We start from the raw sequence: 16,879 nt of genomic DNA on the forward strand, positions 1-16,879 counted from the left end.
GACTTACAGTCTGGGTCCTGCCTCCAGAAGTGGGAACATAGGTGATCCTGTAGTTCTGGACGCGCCCTGGAGCAGGATTCCACTTGGCGTTCAGGGTTGTGATTGTTTCATTGAACACAACCAGTTCTGTAGGAGGGGCAAGAGGGGCTGGAACGCACATACATGACAATTACAACCGTGTCAGTATGGTAGCGTATTTCATAAGGTAAAAATTGTTGCTTCATCATTTCCTTAAAAATACTTTTAAAGATGCTGTCCTTGATATTCCAGCCATTGACTCTGATAGCTTACGTCAATGAATCCAAATCTATTTATCATCAAATTACAAGATAACCAATACATTGGAATGTGCATGCTTCATATGGTATGAATATCAAGGTGGGAAAAAATACTCATCCAAGGGATGGTATCTTTTCTGGTGCAGGGATGCAGTCTTTGGATTAACTGATGGACCAGTGAGTGCAATGGAGGGATGGATGAAAAGATGGAATGATTAATAAATGAATGATGGACGGATGATGGAATGGATTTAGAAAACGGGGAATTCTCAATCCTGTGTGGCATGACATGCACATTTGAATTCTGTCCTCAGCCATTTAACATGACTTTAGTTAGATCATTCTCAAAAAGAGTGTTTGGGATAAGCGGCAGGGTGACAAGCACACAGACAGAGATGAAAGATGGGTAGCACTTCAGGTCTCGCTTGATAAGGATGACGATGATGATGATGATGATGATGTTTGACCAATGAACAACAGTGCAGATTGGCCAAAATAATAAAATCATGCTTTCATCGCTTTAAAAGGAAAATCATAATTTTCCTTCTGACACATTTACTTACACGGACCACTTCTCCTGGGCACTACAAGGGCAAAAAATAGAAAGGTATAATAGGCGCACCCTTCACCAAACATAGCACTTAGAATATTCACCATTAGCAAAGTCTTTACCCAAGGTCCCACATGGACATACTGTCATGCAACTGCGCATTAAATGCACATTAATTTGTTATCATTGCAGTCGTCTTACATGTCCTCTCAGTGCCAAGCAGGTCTTCGCTCTCAGACTCATCTGGATAGATGGCGGTGACTGACACATCATACGGAGTGTCCGGCTCCAAGTTCTCCAGGACGTGGGTCGTCTCATCATTGTTCAGAATGGCCTGAAGAGCAAAATAGAGCATGTAAAACGGTTCTTTAAAAAGTAATTAGGAAAAAATAAGACAAGAAATGAAAGATAGCTTCCAGTTGCTTCTAAGAAATGTGGACAGACGTACATATTGGAAGTTGCTGTCTCCCCTCTTGTTCCAGCCAATGCGATAGAGAGCCACATCAGGAGCTCCATGCTCCCAGGTGGCTCTGAAGCTGGTCTGGGTAATCTCTGAGAATTTAAGGTTCCTTGGGGGAGGAACCACATCTGCAAGATGGAAGATTGGAAGTTAATGTGACTTTTCACCAACAATTGAGCAAGAACTACAGTATGCTCTTTGTCATTTGTTATTGTGGTGTTAGTTGTGTTGCATCTTCATTCTTACCAGTGACTCCTTCACCCAACATGGTCTGGCCAGGACCCTCATCATAGATTGGAGTAACAGCCAGGGTATATTCGGTCTGTGACATAAGGTCGTCTAGTAGTGTACTGGTCCGTGATCCGCTCACTTCCAGCTGTAAAATTATTTTTGCATAATATTATTCCAAACTGAATTTGTAAACTGATTTAAGATTTTTTTTTTTTTTTGCATAACTTTCCAGTTCAACAGACTTTATTTAGAAGCCAAATCAGACAAAATGAAATTTTTATGTGTCTGTGTTTTGAGTGGCATGCTATCACAGAGTTGGGAGGAATCCCATGATCCATAAAGCCAAAATTTTGCTATTTTCTGGCCAGACCACTTTTTCCCCTACTCACTACATTTTTCATATTCACGCTGACAGGCCTCGAGACACTTCCACATGTTTCCAGAACAAGAATTCTCCCAAAAAGGAAAAGCAGTCTCTCCATTCAACAGGGCCATTACCCACCTTTGACTCTTGTAAAACCATTGTGTCTTAACCTTTTCATTAGACTCAAACACATTGAAAGGTTCATACAGCCAGATGGCAATTGAGACATCAGTCATCATCAAGTTTTCAATTCTATTATTAGATCCACACTGAAAGAAATACTTAAATCAAACTCACCTCCTTTGCTTCTCCACCGTCAGGCTTGTAGGTGATGAGGTACTTGCGGACAGGACCGGGAGCAGCATCCCAAATGAGCCTCATGGTGCTATGAGTGATATCCTGGACCCTTAGTTCACCCACAGGTGGCAGGGGCACTGAACAAGTCACCAGTCACAAATAAAAGCTAGTCAGACATAAATGTTGTCTGTACGATGCGCCCACTCGACACTTTTAAGATTATGCAAGGTCAGAAACAATATAATCTGAATTCAGTCAGTACGCACAGGTGATTCCTTGTTGTGTCAGTGGCTGACTGGCTGACTCCCCATGCATGGCAAAGAGGGAGAGCGAGTAGGCTGTGTTGGGGAATAATTTGACCAGCTGGACATCAGTTGTATCGCTACCCACTTTGATCTGTGGAAAACAACAGGGTTGGAAGTAAAAGAGACCTGTGGGGTACATTTGGTTTTAATTGCTGTTTTGAGCAACCTTTAGAACAGTCTGATACGCAATTGGTTAAATGAGATCATTCATGATCATACACACCCTTTTGTAACAATACTACTTTTCTATTTCCCTTTTTCCTTGGAGGCGATACTGGTAGCTGTGTAAAAATATGACTTCACTGTTTTACACCTGTTTTAGTCAAAGACTGCTCATGAGTATTAAGCGGTGCACTTGTATGCACTTCGCATTCGCAGGCACTTTTACCTCCTGCTCGACTGTAGGCTCCGTGGCATTAATGGCGCTGTAGAGCAGCATGTAGCCTGTAGCACCTGGTACCGGCTCCCATCTCACCCTCATTGTGGTCATCTGCTCATCAAAGATGTCCATCCTTCTCACACCAGGCAGGGCCACTGGGGAGTAAAAAGTGAAGAATGATATACTAACATTATAATTACAAATTCTCATAGACAGAGCCTTTTTTTTCCTGATGTCTCTACGTTGTATTTCATTGGTAACAACAAATCTTTTCAACAGCCTGCCAGTGAAACTTCAATTAACTACTTAAAAAATAAGAAGTCAAAATGAGAATCAAACCACATAGTAAGTATGCACAGTCAATTGTCTGTAGAAGATTTTGTGTTGTCATTTTGCAGCCAAATGATTACAGAAACCTAAGGGTCTGCAAAATAGTTTCCAATAAATTATATTATTATAATATATTATATAATTTTTTTTAAAAGTGCATACCGTAACTCTATATTGGGACCGGCGTGCCAATAAAATAAACACATTAAACCAATTACTCCTCCCTATCTTAGCTTTGGGCCAATTGAAAGCTCTGATACGCGTATGGTTGTGACGTAGCACAAAAATCTGACAGCCCTACGTGTGTAAGCATTTCGAGCTTTCTCACACTATTTTCTCATGTAGAGTTGTACAGGGCGGCATGGTGGAGGACTGGTTAGAACATCTGCCTCACAATTCTGAGGAACGGGGTTCAAATCCCGGCCCCGCCTGTGTGGAGTTTGCATGTTCTCCCCGTGCCTGCGTGGGTTTTCTCCAAGCACTCCGGTTTCCTCCGACTTCCCAAAAACATGCGTGGTAGGTTGATCGAAGACTCTGAATTGCCCGTAGGTGTGAATGTGTGCGCGAATGGTTGTTTGTTTATATGTACGCTGCGATTGGCTGGCGACCAGTTCAGGGTGTACCCCGCCTCTTGCCCGAAGATGGCTGAGATAGGCTCCAGCATGCCCACAACCCTTGTGAGGATAAAGCGGTAAGGAAAATGGATGGATGGATGGAGTTGTATAGGTGAGGCAAGGCGAGCCAATAGTTTCCCACATGCTGAAAACCCCCTGTTTTTGCCACGAATAAACACTATGTCATTGGCAATATCCAGTGCGATTGACACAGTAAGTGCCTGCCACTGGGCTCCTTTCTTGTTATAAGGAACTCAATTTGAAAAACATTCCGCCTATGCTATCTGTTTCTTTGCAGCAATTAAACTTGCTAATTGTTTTTTGAAAAATAGTCGCGACAAGCGATTGGGGTCTGTCGCTGAATTTAGTCACCAAATTGCTAAGTTGACAACACTGATGGATAAATATTGAATTTAATTCAAATTAATTAGGTTAAGTTCCTTAAGGAGTATGAGGGGGTCCTTGGAAACGTTTCTCCCATTTAAGGGGTCTTTGTACGCAAACATTTTGAGAACCCTTGCGTTAGTATGTTTGATTAAGACAGCACACTAGCCTAATGGTTAGCATGTCTGCGTCTCAATCCTGACATTCTGAGTTTAAATCTCGGGTCCATCCTTCCTGTGTGGCGTTTGCATGTTCTGCCTGTGCTGGTTTTTTTTTTTTTTTTTTTTCCCCCCAGGTACTCCAGCTTTCACCCACATTCCGAAAACATGCATTCATGATTAACTGAAGACTCTAAATTGCCCATAGGTGTAAATATGCGTGAGAATGGTGAATGGAGGTCAAGGGGTACAGAAAATGGACAGATGTTTGATTCATGGAGACGACACAGTCACAATCACAGTCAAAAACAGCAATTAACTTATATAATAAGTGAGTAAGTGATGGTGGCTGAGCCAAAGGGAAATGTTTTTATTTTTTTCATGAAAAGGCTGAAAGGCCATAGTGATGAACAGACTACTTAAAATTGGCTGTTCTGGGTAGGAAAGTGTGTTTGCTCTTTTTTGTTTCACACAATATGGCCAACGCTATGGTGATCAAAGTCTCGTGAGCCTTTCTTTCATGTTGACATTATTTGGAGACGACTATCGGAGTTTACATTACCACTGGACACTTTGACCATGAATGGATGCTTAAGTCTCTTTAATCAAACAGTACATGCCGAGTAGTAAACCAAAACCACATCGAGCAGAAACTTACATGTGGTCTCGATGCCCTTCAGTGGCTCGCTGACCTCTTCTCCCACCACAGAGTAGACGTTAACCAGGTACTCAGTCAGAGGGCTGAGCTGCTGGAGTACCACTGTGTTCTGAGTACCGTCCACAAGCACCTAATAACAGAGAGAAAACTTAGGGTATGCATTTTTATGGTCTTTGGCACACATCTATATTTTACACATGGGCATACATGCTGATTATTTATTATTAATCTAGATCTCTCCTATTATTTGAAGGCTAGTGGTTGTCCATGTGCACGAGGGGAGTAACACAAGCAGAAACTCGACACTCAGTGACCACAACATTGCGTACAATGAGATTCATTACACGTGAATGATGAGGATTTACAAAATATTAATGTTCAGTTTTGATTGACACCGTCAGATAACTATTAATGTAACAATATGTGTATTTTTTATTTTCTTGTAGTTTCCAGTGGTATATAAAATATGCCTACCATTAAATAAGGTGATGGAAATATTAATGTTTCAAACTGCAAACAATAGGAAACAAATAATTGAATATCACTTAGTCCATGTCGATAAAAAAAAAAAAAAAAAAAAATAGCAATAGTATTGTTTTTTTTCCATTACAACGTATTTGAAGAATGAATTTGGACCTTATTCGATTGTGCAGGTATACCTTATGCTGGTTATAGATTAAAGGTTGTTTTACCTTATCATATTTGTGTAATCAGTTCATTTTAAAAAAAACTAGCACGTTATGTCAATATACTTCTATTATAATAATAATTCTATTTTTCCAGTGCTGCTGTTGTTCATGAGGTCATTGTATGTTTTCTATTCCAAACGAAGACCTGTGTGTTCATGTTTCCTGGCCCCGTGTCAGATCGCCCATTCAGTAGCAGGCCAGTACAAACAGGAGGTTGGAAATGAAAGTTTTAGCAATCCCATTAGACTCTGAAACAGTGGATCATTACATATAGTATTTTAGGCCCAAATTCTCTTAATACCTCTACTCTCGGGAGCTACACTTAACGTTTATGTGCTCTGAGAATGAACTACTGGAAGCATTTTTGGTGGTCTAAGAGTTTTATAGTTACCTGTTGTGGGATTCCTGATTCAGACACATATTCCACACGGAATTCTTCCACTGGGTCCTCAGGGGCAATCCATGTGGCTCGGAAAGTACTGTGAGTCACCTCAGATGTTACCAGATTAGTCGGCGCATCAGGCACACCTCCTTTAGCAGACGGAAAGTGCAAGATAAACCATCAAGGTCAGCATTATATGCGTACAAAAGTATGTTGGGTTGTTTCGGACGTGTGTTACCACCTGCAGATTCTCATAAACTGGAAAGTCGCAACCTCCACGGACCAAAGCCGATTCTCAACTCTTTAATTTGATGAAGTTGAATGCAATTTTCATCATTACAGGGAGGCAGACACATATTTGTGAATGAATAAAAATATGTATTTGCAGTTATTTCTAACGGTTTGACCCATTTTCTGCTTGTACTTTGCACTTAATAGTAAGCCAAATACCCTATTTTGACAAATTTGTGCCATTACACAATTTACAGGAACTGAGAATGGAAAAATAAATGCAATTCTTTCTCCATTTGCAGCAGCTTCCACTCTTTCTACAAGATTTTGGAGTATGTGTGTGGGAATTTTGTTCCACTCATCCAGAAGAACATTTGAGGTCAGACATCGCTGAAGTTGGCTGAGAGGTCCTAGCTCACAATCTCTGTTCTTTGTTCATCCCAAAGGTGTTTTATGGTGTTGAAGTCAAGGCTCATAAGGTCCATACTAAACTCATTCAAGCATAACTTTATGAAGGTTGCTTTGTGCACTGGGGCAGAATCGTATTGGAAAAGATAACAGGGCCTTACACTTACTGTTAGTAGTTAGTAGCATAGTATGTCCCAGAATGCCTTGGAATCAGTTAAGGTAATGGAGAATAAGGGGGGTAAATCTACACTTTTAAACAACTTTATCATAATGCAGCATACATTTTAAAAAGCAGCAACTGAATTATTTTCAAAATGGTATTTGACGATGGTAAAAAGTAATACACACCTGGTCCCTTTACACTGTTACAAAGGTTGTCAGTTATCCTGTCCACAATGTCCAGCAGGAAGGAGAAGTCGGCCACATTGTACATGTGAATGTCATCCGGATCTGTAGCAATGGACCTCAGCTCATTCTCATCAGCATTCTTTACACCTGAAATGTAATGTAGAGGTGAGCTACTGTCATCATAGGAATGTCAGCTGTCATTGAAAAATATACTTACCGATGGCATAGAGTTCAATGCCCTCTTCACGCAGTCTCTGAGAGTTGACAATGACATCATCCTGGGATTTGCCATCAGTGATCAACACACCAATTTTGCGAGCGTTGGGTCGCATGCCAACATTTTCTTTGAAATTGTTCTGGAGCAAGTAGTTCAAAGCCAGACCTGTAGGATGCAAGACACGGATGTTTTCTATCAATATACTGTAGTTCTTAAATGTCTTTTTTTTTTAACGTATCTTCAATACATAAACTTAAGTACCAGTCAAGGTGTTTCCGCCCTTGTAAGGAAGGTTAGAGATAGCGTCCAAGAGGGATTCCCTGGTTGGGTGCGCATTCAAATGCCATTCAGTCTTCGGATCTCCACTGTACTGAGCAAGACCTAAATAACACACAACCTTTCATTTGACAAACACGCACAACAAAATGTTTTTATGAAAATATTTACTCTTCCGTATAGACTCACCAATTTGGACTCTTTTGGGGCTGATGTCGAAGACTCCAACCATGCGAGCGATGAAAGAACGAATTGTCTTAAAGTTGAGACGTCCGATACTCCAGGAGCCATCGACAAGTAGCACAATGTCTGCCTGCGCACTTGTCTTACACGTCACATCTGACAGGGCAAAGAGTTCAGTGTCTTCATTGGATGACATTTGATATGAGATGCAATTGCTGCATGAGCACATCATTTATCAAAATGTAAATGTAGAAGAATGATCATGTTGTTTAAAGATATGGAAGTGGTAAAGAAAAGAAGGAAATGAGAGAATATTAATAAAACTCATCCAAACATAACCCAAAAAATGCAAACATCTCCACAAGAAGGCAGTAAAGTGTCTAATATTTCTTTCATCCTTCTCTGAGGATTTTTTTCCAGGGACCATTTATTTTCCAGGTGTCATAATTATTGTCCTCTCGTCTTGTTGCATGTCGGGGCAGTGTCTCTGTTGGCTGTGGTTTTTTGCATCTGTGTGTTCATCCCAGGGGCAAATCAGGAGAATAAAACCAGAATAAGCCCATGACATATCAAAAGCTGGAGGAACTCCCATCCCCTCCTTAGCAGCCAGGTAACGTTCAAATGTTGTTTTCCAACTGCACGCTGAAATCCTCAGCACCTAAAAGAAGCCTGCAGATGTGCAACTGGCACAGGCAAGTGTTGCACTAACTGCCACTGTCTGCAACTGAACACAGGTTACATATTTGATTTACAGCCAAGTCACCCCCCCCCCCAAAAAAAAAAAAAAACATTTAAAATTTTAAAAATCCAAACCTCACAACGAACAAGCAGGTATCAAAGAAATAGCAATACGATACAAGTGGGAAACACTTCTTAACTGTTTCAGGCGCAAAAAGAAAAGGACTAATATATGACAGAATCGATGTATTTTTAGCTGCTCAGATATTTTCACATGGACAGATCTTCATCTGTTTCCTTATTAGGGATGGCCCACTCAAACAGACATTCCAGGCTCCTACGTAACACGACAATTTTTCTTAACTGTACTCTTATTTGTGCGTTGCTCTCTGACTCCGAAGGTAATAAAACATTTTGAAACTGAAATAAATTAAACATGTACGGATCAAGCCTGTACTTGGACTGGAAATAGAAGGTGGAATCCCAACGTGACACACTGCAGTCAGTGGGAATGTCTTGATTGATGTGGCACTACTGTGGATGCAAATCAATTGGTTTTTATTTCACTACAATGTCGTGTAGTGGAACATGAGGTAAAGTTACCTTCTAGTTCAAAAGGAGGTGGCTCAGGTGCACTTGTGAGTGTGGTTTTCTCCTGTCCAGCCAATGGCATACTTTCTCCTCCCTCAAACACGCCAAACACATTCACTGTGTATTTGGTATCAGCTCTAGAAATACAAAGAAATCAACATTTTATAATGCCAGTACTACACAAGACAAATATAAAATATATAAAACTACAGTACAGGATAAAGTAGATCTACCTTAACTCCTCCAGTACCACAGTGTTGTCATAGGGGCCAACTATAAGCTCTCCCAGGTCAATATCATTCTCTGCAGGGTGGAAAGTGACTTTGTACCCCTTCACCTCACCCGGCGCAGGATCCCATGTTACGCGGAAACTGGTCTTTGTCGGCTCTGAAGTCTGGAGATTCCTGGGAGCTTTATAGGGGGTCACTGGAAGGGGCGGGGGGAAAAAAACACAAATATTTATTGTATTCTATTTTGACCCTTGCTCTGTGAATGGGGCTATGTAAATAAATTTTACTTACAGACTTAGCATGCACCTAATTTTATGTAAATTGCCCCCTCAAGATTGAAAGTTACGATGAGTAATAAATCTTCGATAGACAATCATAAGTGAAAATAGTGAAGTTGAATACATTTGCATAGGCCTGTTTTGTTAAAAATCTATAGCTGTCATGCTTTGTTGCACAAGGAAGCCCGTCAACCACGAAAGTAAATTTGCTTACAGATTAATTTCTGCCGCCACGGTGGACAACTGGTTAGAGCGTCTGCCTCACAGTTCCGAGGCCTGTGTGGAGTTTGCATGTTCTCCCCGTGCCTGCGTGGGTTTTCTCCGGGCACTCCGGTTTCTCCCACATCCCAAAAACATGCATGCCAGTTAATTGGAGACTCTAAATTGCCCGTAGGCATGACTGTGAGTGCGAGTGGTTGTTTGTTTGAATGTGCCCTACGATTGGCTGGCAACCAGTTCAGGGTGTACCCCGCCTCCTGCCCGATGATAGCTGGGATAGGCTCCAGCACGCCCGCGACCCTTGTGAGGATAAGCGGCTCAGAAAATGGATGGATGGATGGATTAATTTCTGCCTTTTACACTGCCTAGTCAGCTCATCCTTTTTTTGTATTGCATCACTCATGGCTCTTAGACCTTTGAAATATAGTTTGTGAAGATGATATAACCATGTTCAGTAGCTTTTGTTAACTATTAAAGCCTTTTCTCTTGTCTTGCGCAGATTTTGATGAGCACTTCCGGCGGCAGCAACATGTCCGTACCATGAGAAGAGAAAAAAAATCTCTTAGTTTGTGTTTTTCAATGTATTTTTTGTGTTTACATTTCTTTGGTGAAAATCAATTCACATCTTTAAAGGTCCCATATTTTGGTTATTTAGACCTCCATAGAGTGACTCTCTAACATGGACTTAGTATAAAAGTGTCAATTTCATTTCAAAAAACACCTTGGTTTTGTCATACAAGTGTCCATAAAAGGCCTCTTTGACAGCTACTTCTGTTTGACCCACTTTTGTATCCGCTTTGTCTATATTTGTCAAAAAACATTATTTATTATACCATCATTCATACGTGGACGATTTTAACTCATATTTCACGTCTACTGAGGCACCATAGAGACAATATAACATCCCAAATACTAGAAAAAGTTGGTTTAGTAAAATATGGCACCTTTAACAAATGAAACAACATACTGTGACAGGTTGTGTTTGTGTTTGAATTACGAGTGTCCACTGCATATGTTAATGTTTGATTTAAAATGATGTGATTAATATGCAGAAAGAACCTTGGTGCTATGATAAAGTGATAAACCCACTTACATGTTGTTCCCGCGCCTTGTCTTGCGTTCCCCTCTCCGGAACGGTATACTGGTACAACAATGATGTCATAAGTGGTGAGAGGAGTTAGGCGTCTCAGCACGGTGGTGGTATTGCCACCGGGCACCTTGGCCGCCAGCTGGCGCCCTCCTGACTGTGGTTTATAAGTAACACGGTAGTTGACCACATTTCCAGGTGCCGGCTGCCATGTCACCTTCATGCTCTTCTCCGTCTCCTCGGAGACAGCGATCACTCTGCCAGCAGCCGAGACTGCAAGTAAGAAAAACAAAAAAACATTTGCGGTTAAAAGAGGAAAAAAGATGAATGGACAAATGCCCCTTTGGAAACAAGCATCATGGCTGTCATGACGGTAAGAACTTAAAGTAAGCACATCAAAGTCTTTCATCTGGCTATGCACTGTTACCACATTAGTGAGAATAACATTACTATATTATTTTAAATTTCCAGAATATACATTAAGCAGGCCTAATATGATTGCTTATGCTTTGCCTGTTGCCTATAAAATGAATGTTTTCACAGGACCTTAATTGAATGGAAAAACGCAGCTCGTGCAAGTTTGTCGGACGTGTTTTCTCAAGTGACACCAATCAGAGCATAAGCAGGATGCTGATGAAAAATGTTGCAAAGTCCTCAAAAAGAGTTTGGAGATATACATTTAAAAATCAACTGTGGTGAAAATTGGTAACTTTGCCAATTTTCCAGCCAGCGTATAGAGAAAGCCAATCATGCTTTTTACATTACATTTACTTATTGTCATTCTTTCTAACCAAAGAGAAACTCATAACACTTGATAATCAAGGAACAAAGTACATACAACAAAATGATAGAAACAAAAGGTGGACTACAGGATAAAGTGGAACTGGGCTAAAAGAAAGGGGAGTAAATTCAAGCAAAATGATCTACTTACTATCGGTGGTTTCCTCTCCAGCCAAGGGCTGACCTTCGCCATGACCATAAACAGCATACACAGACACCTGATAACGTGTCTCTGGGGTGAGACCATCCAGAATAGTGGATGTGAGTTCTCCTGGAATTGCCTTTTCTCCGGACTCCTCAGTGAACAAAGACTGCCAGGTGATCCGGTACTGACGGACTTTACCCGGGGCCGGAACCCAAGACACAACAAAAGTGGTGTCTGTGGGGTCTTTGGTCACCAGGTCTCTGGGTGAACCAAGTTCTGTGGATAAATTCAGAGATAGATTAATGAATCAGTACGAGTAGAATACGGTAGCTGGATATATTTTTAGCTGTGTTTGTTGCTTTATTCCCTTTAATGGAGCGCTAGGGTAGAAAATAGCCACTAAGGGGAATTTTACGGTGTCAAAATTGAACCCAGACAATAAACCATCATCACTCATCTGACTTCCCTTTAACCCTGTAGGATCTGTCCTACACCATGACCTTTCCTTTTATAATCAAAGACGGTTGGAAAAATCTGCTAAACTAATCACAAATTGCATAGCTTCTGCACCTCTCCTTGCAGCACTTGAATTTTCCATTGCAAAAAGGGAACACGATCCACAATTCTATAATTGCAGATGTTGCACTACCTCATGTCCTCTCTCTTTTTACAGCTTGGGGAGTTTGTTGGTGGTGTTTCATGAGCAGCAGCCAGACGCTGAGAGTCGTGAGCCCATGTTGAGACTCACCATTCCCGCCTGGCAGAAACATTGAGTAGCCAGAACAACCATGCGCCCTGTAACAAATGTTTAAATGCCTTTATCCCTTCGTGCTGGTGCTTAATGACAGAGCAGTTGAGCTGGGTGCACTCTGTTAATCACATTTATAAAAAAAAACATGGAGAAAGAATGTGGGATGAGAATCCCAGAAGAAGTAGCCACTGTGTCTAATTTATTACTCCTTCTTAGCATCCCATCCATCCATTACTGAGGACCTGGAAAGAGATCTGAAAAGAAATAACAGCAGAAGATGTTCCAGCCAAGCAGAGTGATCTGCAACTTGAGAGTAGACTTCAGAGATGAGGACTTGCAGAGTTTGGAGGACCATGAAAATAGTCAAGACTCCACATACTACAGCCAGACTATCACAACAACTGAATTGCCAAATGTACAGCAAAAGATAAACTTTAATGACTGTTTGTGAACCGTGGGCGAAGGAAAGGGACACGGGATGATGACTTTTGCAGACAGTGGCCCACTTTTCAACATTTGCACAAAAGTGAAGGGGCCACTCCAAAATGTAAAGCATGCTTGCATGAAACACATGCTTCACAGATTTAGCATAAACTAAATCTGAGTTTTTCCACTCTGAAAAGCTTAACCTGCAAGCCAACTATCATAAATCAAATCATGGGCATTCCCAGAAGCACCAGGAGTAATTGTATGCTAAATAAACATTTAATGCATCCTTATCTTACTGCCCTCACCCACGAGTCACCAGTGGTATGAATTGTATTCTCAAATTAAGGCATTAGACAATAGCATGATAAGCATGAAAGCAAGATCAATTCACGTAAAAGCATCACCCACATTCATAAAGCCTAAAAATCATCCAAAAAAAAAAGCTTTCCCTGTGGGGCATGTGCTGACATCACCTTTACATCTACAATCATCCACCCATCCATCTTCTTTACTGCTTATCCTCACAATGATGCTTAAAGCTCACAATCAAAACAAAGAAACAGCATACACAAAATGCACCAGCCCTATTATGCACTAATATTTAACTTTATTATTTTAAATGCCATTAGGCAACTGAGGTGTGGACTAATCGCAGGCACCAAGTTCTGACTCGTCGAGTCTTCCCACTTTCTCGAAGTTGAAAGCCCCACCTAAGCTCTGCCTTTCACCCCTAATTTAGAGAACTTCATTATTTATGATATGTTACTTTTATGATTTGCATCTGAAAAACAAATATAATGCGAGTTTCCAAGCAAGAGACTCAATTTAATGTTGACAAACATCTGCTGCCCAGCAGTGCCACAGACAGAGCCTTCCATTACCGATCATAATGGATATGCATGTAGATAAAAATATAATATACTGTAAATATATTCATATAAATTATTTAAAATAGTACTTAATATATATATACAACCAGTTCAGGGTGTACCCCGTCTCCTGCCCGAACATAGCTGGGATAGGCTCCAGCATGCCCGCGACCCTAGTGAGGAGAACCGGCTCAGAAAATGGATGGATGGATATATATATGGTTTGTGTATGTATATGATATTACATGTGAAAGCCAACACTATTTGATACCAAGCATCTTGATGACGTCCAATATTCCGTATGAAGGACTGAACATACGAGCTCCCGAAATACAGACTGAGCCCTCAATTTTCCAAGACACCCTGAAGCATTTTCTAAATGCAGCACTCGTTACTTTTCATCTTCTCTCCCAGGACCTCGGAAGTCCTTTGCCCCACCCTTGAGACAGCTACTGGTTTCCCAATGTTCCCGTTGGTAATAGCTTCCACTATTGACAGAACTGTTTCTTCATGAGTAAATAATCGTGTTTTTTCATAATGGCACCCTTCATCAAACCATTTTCTGTTGCACCTGGCAAGTGTGCCGCCCTCTTACACCGTTCAGTGTAACAATTCTGTCTACCCAGTGGCTTCTGTGTTGGCTACCACAGAATGGGCTTAGCCATAAGGGCTTGCTTTGTGTAACCCACCTACACGGACTTCACAGGGAGGTTCAGTCAAAGCAAGTGACCCCTGAAGACAATGAGATCAGTGTTTAGAGCATGCTGAGATCATGACAGCTTAATAGAGACGCCTAAACAAAGTGCTTTGTCATCAGGCGTTTTCCTACGGGGGTGAGCAGCTAGTGACGGCACACATTTGACTTGTTGAAGTTAACTCTATAATACCTTCATTTTGGTCACGGGGGATAATACGGGGAAGGGAATTTTGTTGAGATGAAATTCTACACAAAATGAAACCCCACCACACCTAAAGGCATCCGGGCAACAATGTAATAGTTGTGTCAAGCAATATGGAATTTTTACATTGTTGATACAATTGTTAGCAAAGGAATGGCAAGCACCTACTGTGTTTACATGTCATCAATAGCTGAAGACTGAGACAGTCGTACACCGTATATTATATATATATATATATATATATATATATATATTATGTTAGTCCTTCGTTGAATGTGTTGAGTGAACGTGAACCTCAGGGATTGATCATTAATTGAATCAGGAAGCACTTGAATGAGTTTGTGAAAAAGAACTGAATGATTCGGTGAACGAATCTCTTGAACGAAAATTAAAATGAAGGCGATATTTTGTTTTCACATTTTTAGCTGCAAATGTTGTGTTGTGGTCTGTAAATGTACTAAAGGAACAAAAAAAATGATGCATAATCATGTACAGTCACAACAAGGGAACTGGAAATAACCTTTCATAAGTAAGAATTTTTGGGGCTCTTTTTTCAAATGTTCTGTATTAGCACGTGCTTTGACGTTGACAAAAAAAGTAAACCTCATGAAAATCGGTTGAGAAATGAGCAAGTTATTGCTTATTTTCAATGTACATGCATTGCCTTTGATGGGAACGTTAGTCCATTACTAGAGTGGTGGAAGGACCAACCACACATGCAAATACTGCTACGGACTCTGGCAACCCATGCTATCTCACTGATGACACCAGTTTTTATATTTAAATTGAGACTGATAATATGAGATTCTTCCTTACCTTCTAATGTTGTTCCTGTACCCAGAAGAGGATCACCCAAAGCAGAAGTATAGCGCGCGCTGACAAACAGCTCATATTCAGTATCTGGATGGAGGTTCTCAAGCAAAGCCTCGGTTGTATCTCCCCTGATGGTGACCTCCCTCCTCTCACCTGCCTCAGCAGGTTTAAAGGCAATGATGTATTGGAGGACATTTCCTGGAGCAGCCTCCCATGTTAGTCTCATGGTACTGATGGTTTCATTGAACACCCGAAGGTTACGCGGAGAACCAATTACTGAGGGCAAATAAAATTGAAACAGCCTATCATTCCGAACTGATATACTGTATCGTTATAAACTGTCAATATTATGCTTTTGTTCTTGACTCACCTTCTTTAGTTGTACCATCCACTTGCATCTCATCCCCCATGCCTGTGATGTACTCAGCAGACACAGACACACGGTAGGTGGTGATGGGGAAAAGCTCCTGTAGTACAATGGTAGTCTCATCTCCAATGGTTTGTGCTTCCAATATTTCCCCAGCACCACTCAATGGGACATAAGACAAGGTGATATCTGAGAACTGATCCTGGGGCAGCTTTCCAAGATACCCTGAAACTGTTGATAGTCTCCTCTGTAACTTGTAGCTTCCGTACTCTCCCTTTCTCTGGAAAGGTAAGATACATACATATTAACGTGTTCAATCATAAAATGTATTAAACAAGTGAGCAGATGAGCTTAAAGTCCCACTGAACAGAAAATATTTACATTTTGATCCAGAGTGGAATAGAAATGAGTGATGTGTCCTGATTAGGTCAGCTGGACTCCTTGGGAATTATAAATTTTACAGACCTTCTAAATGAAGATAAATACTGTATCTTACCTTCAAGTGTGGTTTCTTCACCGGTCAAAGGAAAACTGTCTCCTTTTTCATACTGCGCAAAGACGTTGACCTCATATGTAGTGAGGGGGGAAAGATGTGGCAGAACAGCTGTGGGGGTATCACTGGGAACTGCCAGAGTAATATAGTCCCCGGTGACATCGTCAGCCTTACGAAAACGCACCAGGTAAGACAAAACGTAGGTAACAGGTGCAGTCCAGGTAGTGCGGAAGCTGCGAGAGGTAATCTCAGAGAATTCCAAGTTTTCGGGTGGAAGTAGACCTAGAAAACAAAATAACAACATACTGAGTGGGCTAAGTCATGTGAATATAGAAAAACAGTAGCAGCATGATCCTGTGGTACTCTAGGTATGAGGATTTGTAGGCCTCTATTAATTTACTTTACTTATTCTGCCATGGAATTTACTTATTTTAGTAATTATACTCAATATAAGGCATAGGAACGGACAGTGATTTCTTTTTGTAAGAATGTTCGGCTTCAAAGGTTG

At 41.0% G+C, this 16,879-nt stretch overlaps 1 protein-coding gene across 1 annotated transcript in view; it reads right to left on the reverse strand.

The window, feature by feature from the left end:
• Positions 1 to 16,879, reverse strand: part of LOC133413208 (collagen alpha-1(XII) chain-like) — a 54,823-nt gene that overhangs the window by 29,018 nt on the left and 8,926 nt on the right. The window contains 22 exon segments of the mRNA XM_061697259.1: positions 8 to 147; positions 842 to 862; positions 1,030 to 1,162; positions 1,277 to 1,416; positions 1,535 to 1,664; positions 2,181 to 2,317; positions 2,447 to 2,576; positions 2,874 to 3,019; positions 5,009 to 5,138; positions 6,089 to 6,228; positions 7,067 to 7,213; positions 7,284 to 7,448; positions 7,545 to 7,664; positions 7,749 to 7,898; positions 9,024 to 9,148; positions 9,245 to 9,437; positions 10,832 to 11,098; positions 11,757 to 12,026; positions 15,515 to 15,787; positions 15,882 to 16,059; positions 16,061 to 16,158; positions 16,375 to 16,653. Coding sequence (XP_061553243.1) covers positions 8 to 147; positions 842 to 862; positions 1,030 to 1,162; positions 1,277 to 1,416; positions 1,535 to 1,664; positions 2,181 to 2,317; positions 2,447 to 2,576; positions 2,874 to 3,019; positions 5,009 to 5,138; positions 6,089 to 6,228; positions 7,067 to 7,213; positions 7,284 to 7,448; positions 7,545 to 7,664; positions 7,749 to 7,898; positions 9,024 to 9,148; positions 9,245 to 9,437; positions 10,832 to 11,098; positions 11,757 to 12,026; positions 15,515 to 15,787; positions 15,882 to 16,059; positions 16,061 to 16,158; positions 16,375 to 16,653 — 3,512 coding nt within the window.

This window comes from Phycodurus eques, chromosome 14 (genome assembly GCF_024500275.1).
Source record: "Phycodurus eques isolate BA_2022a chromosome 14, UOR_Pequ_1.1, whole genome shotgun sequence".
Lineage (NCBI taxonomy): Eukaryota > Metazoa > Chordata > Actinopteri > Syngnathiformes > Syngnathidae > Phycodurus > Phycodurus eques.